Source organism: Crocuta crocuta, unplaced genomic scaffold (genome assembly GCF_008692635.1).
Source record: "Crocuta crocuta isolate KB4526 unplaced genomic scaffold, BGI_CrCroc_1.0 scaffold273, whole genome shotgun sequence".
Classification (NCBI taxonomy): Eukaryota; Metazoa; Chordata; class Mammalia; order Carnivora; family Hyaenidae; genus Crocuta; species Crocuta crocuta.
In genome coordinates, this window is record NW_027529425.1 from 4,004,856 (window position 1) to 4,006,460 (window position 1,605).

The window sequence follows — 1,605 nt, forward strand, 5'->3', positions numbered from 1 at the left end:
AGGGAGTGACAGACTCTGAAACAGGCTCCAGGCTCTGAGCTGGCAGTCAGCACAGAGCCCGACGCGGGGCTCGAACCCATGAACCGCGAGATCATGACCTAAGCGAAAGTCGGACGCTTAACCGACTAAGCCACCCAGGCGCCCCAAGATTTCATTCTTTTTGATCACCTAGTAATATTCCTGTGTATATATGCACCACCTCTTCTTTATCCACTTGTCAGTCGATGGACACCCAACTTAACGTCCTTATAATGGTGAAGAGACTCTGAGCCAGTTGCCTGTTTGTGGGGACAGGGAGGGCAGAGGTTTTATATAAGGTGCTTGCACTCAGGAAATTCACTCCAGAAAAAAGGGAAAGGACACCCTCCCCCAACCCACCACCATCATTAACTGGAGGTGGAGTTAATGATGGAGCTCCTGCTACCCCTCGACGAGGGACTCATTCCGGTGTCTCTGCGTTTACACGTCCCTCTTCACATGAGCAAAGAATACAGCCCTGTTCCCCTGGCATATGCCTCTGAGATGTAAGCCCCTCCTCCGTCCTGGGCGCGCCTCCCACCTCATCCGAAAGGGTCTGGTCTTTGCGCGTGGGATGGCAGAGAAGCTCCTGAGGAGCCCATGGGCGCGACTTGCTGGCAGTCGGCATTCTGGGGTCCCGGGGGAGGCCGGCTCCAAGAGGCACCGAGCTTCAGCACTCACTCCGCACCACCGAAGCTGCTGGTTGCTGGGTGCTCCCGGAACCAGCGGCTCAAGGGGCCCTGCAGGCACCTACAGCGGGAACCCTTTCGGGGCAGTTCAGTCGTGCAGACAGCCGTGCAGGGTGAAGGTCAGACAGCTTGCTGGACGGGAGGCCCTGTGGGGGGAGGGGACCGTGTGTGCAGGTGTGTGGGGCTGAAGAGAGGGTGCAGGAGCGGCTCCCTGGCCTGGGGCACGGGCCTGCAGCTGGACCGCCGGCACCCAGCTCGACACCTGGAGAACTGGAGGAGGGCAAGTGCTGGAGAAAGCCGCGCCTGCAGGCACCTCGCCCTGGGGAACCCGCCTGGCCAAGCAGAAGAGAAAACCTTCTGGAGGTGGGGGGCGAGGAACCGAAGGGATCAGGAAGGAAGGGACTTTCTGCTTTCCTGCAAAGCGTCATTTTCACTGCACTCCCCTAAGAAAGCTCAACATCATGTCTGAGGCCAAGGAAGAATAGACCCCATCAGGCTCCCTTATCTCGTTATCTCGGAGCAGGCAGAAGGGGATAGGTTAGAGCCCAGAGGCAGGAAGTTGACCTTCCCTCCCGGTTGACATTTGGGTGCTTCCTGGCCCTTCCTGTGTGGTCCGTACTGTGATGAATGTCCTCTTCTGTGCCTTGTGCGTGTACAAAACAGCGTTTCTTGGGTTTTTCCATCAGAGCCCGTGGCCCACCTGTGGAGCCTTGGGGCACAGGGTTTCTCTGGGGTCAGTCTTCCCGTGGGGGGCCCGGGTCCCCCGCTCAGGCTGTGCCCTTGGCTCTCTCCCAGGCTGAACCTTCGGGAGCTGGGCCCCTGGGCCTCGCACATGCGTTGGCTGGTCTGGATCATGGCCTCTGTGGGCACCGTCTATGTCTTCTTCTTCCATGAGTTG

At 58.9% G+C, this 1,605-nt stretch overlaps 1 protein-coding gene across 1 annotated transcript in view; it reads left to right on the forward strand.

Moving 5' to 3' along the window:
- Window positions 1–1,605, forward strand: part of MMD2 (monocyte to macrophage differentiation associated 2) — a 30,970-nt gene that overhangs the window by 24,030 nt on the left and 5,335 nt on the right. Inside the window, exon 5 of the mRNA XM_077758764.1 lies at window positions 1,503–1,601. Within this exon, the coding sequence (XP_077614890.1) occupies window positions 1,503–1,601 (99 nt within the window). The remainder of the gene's footprint in view (window positions 1–1,502; window positions 1,602–1,605) is intronic.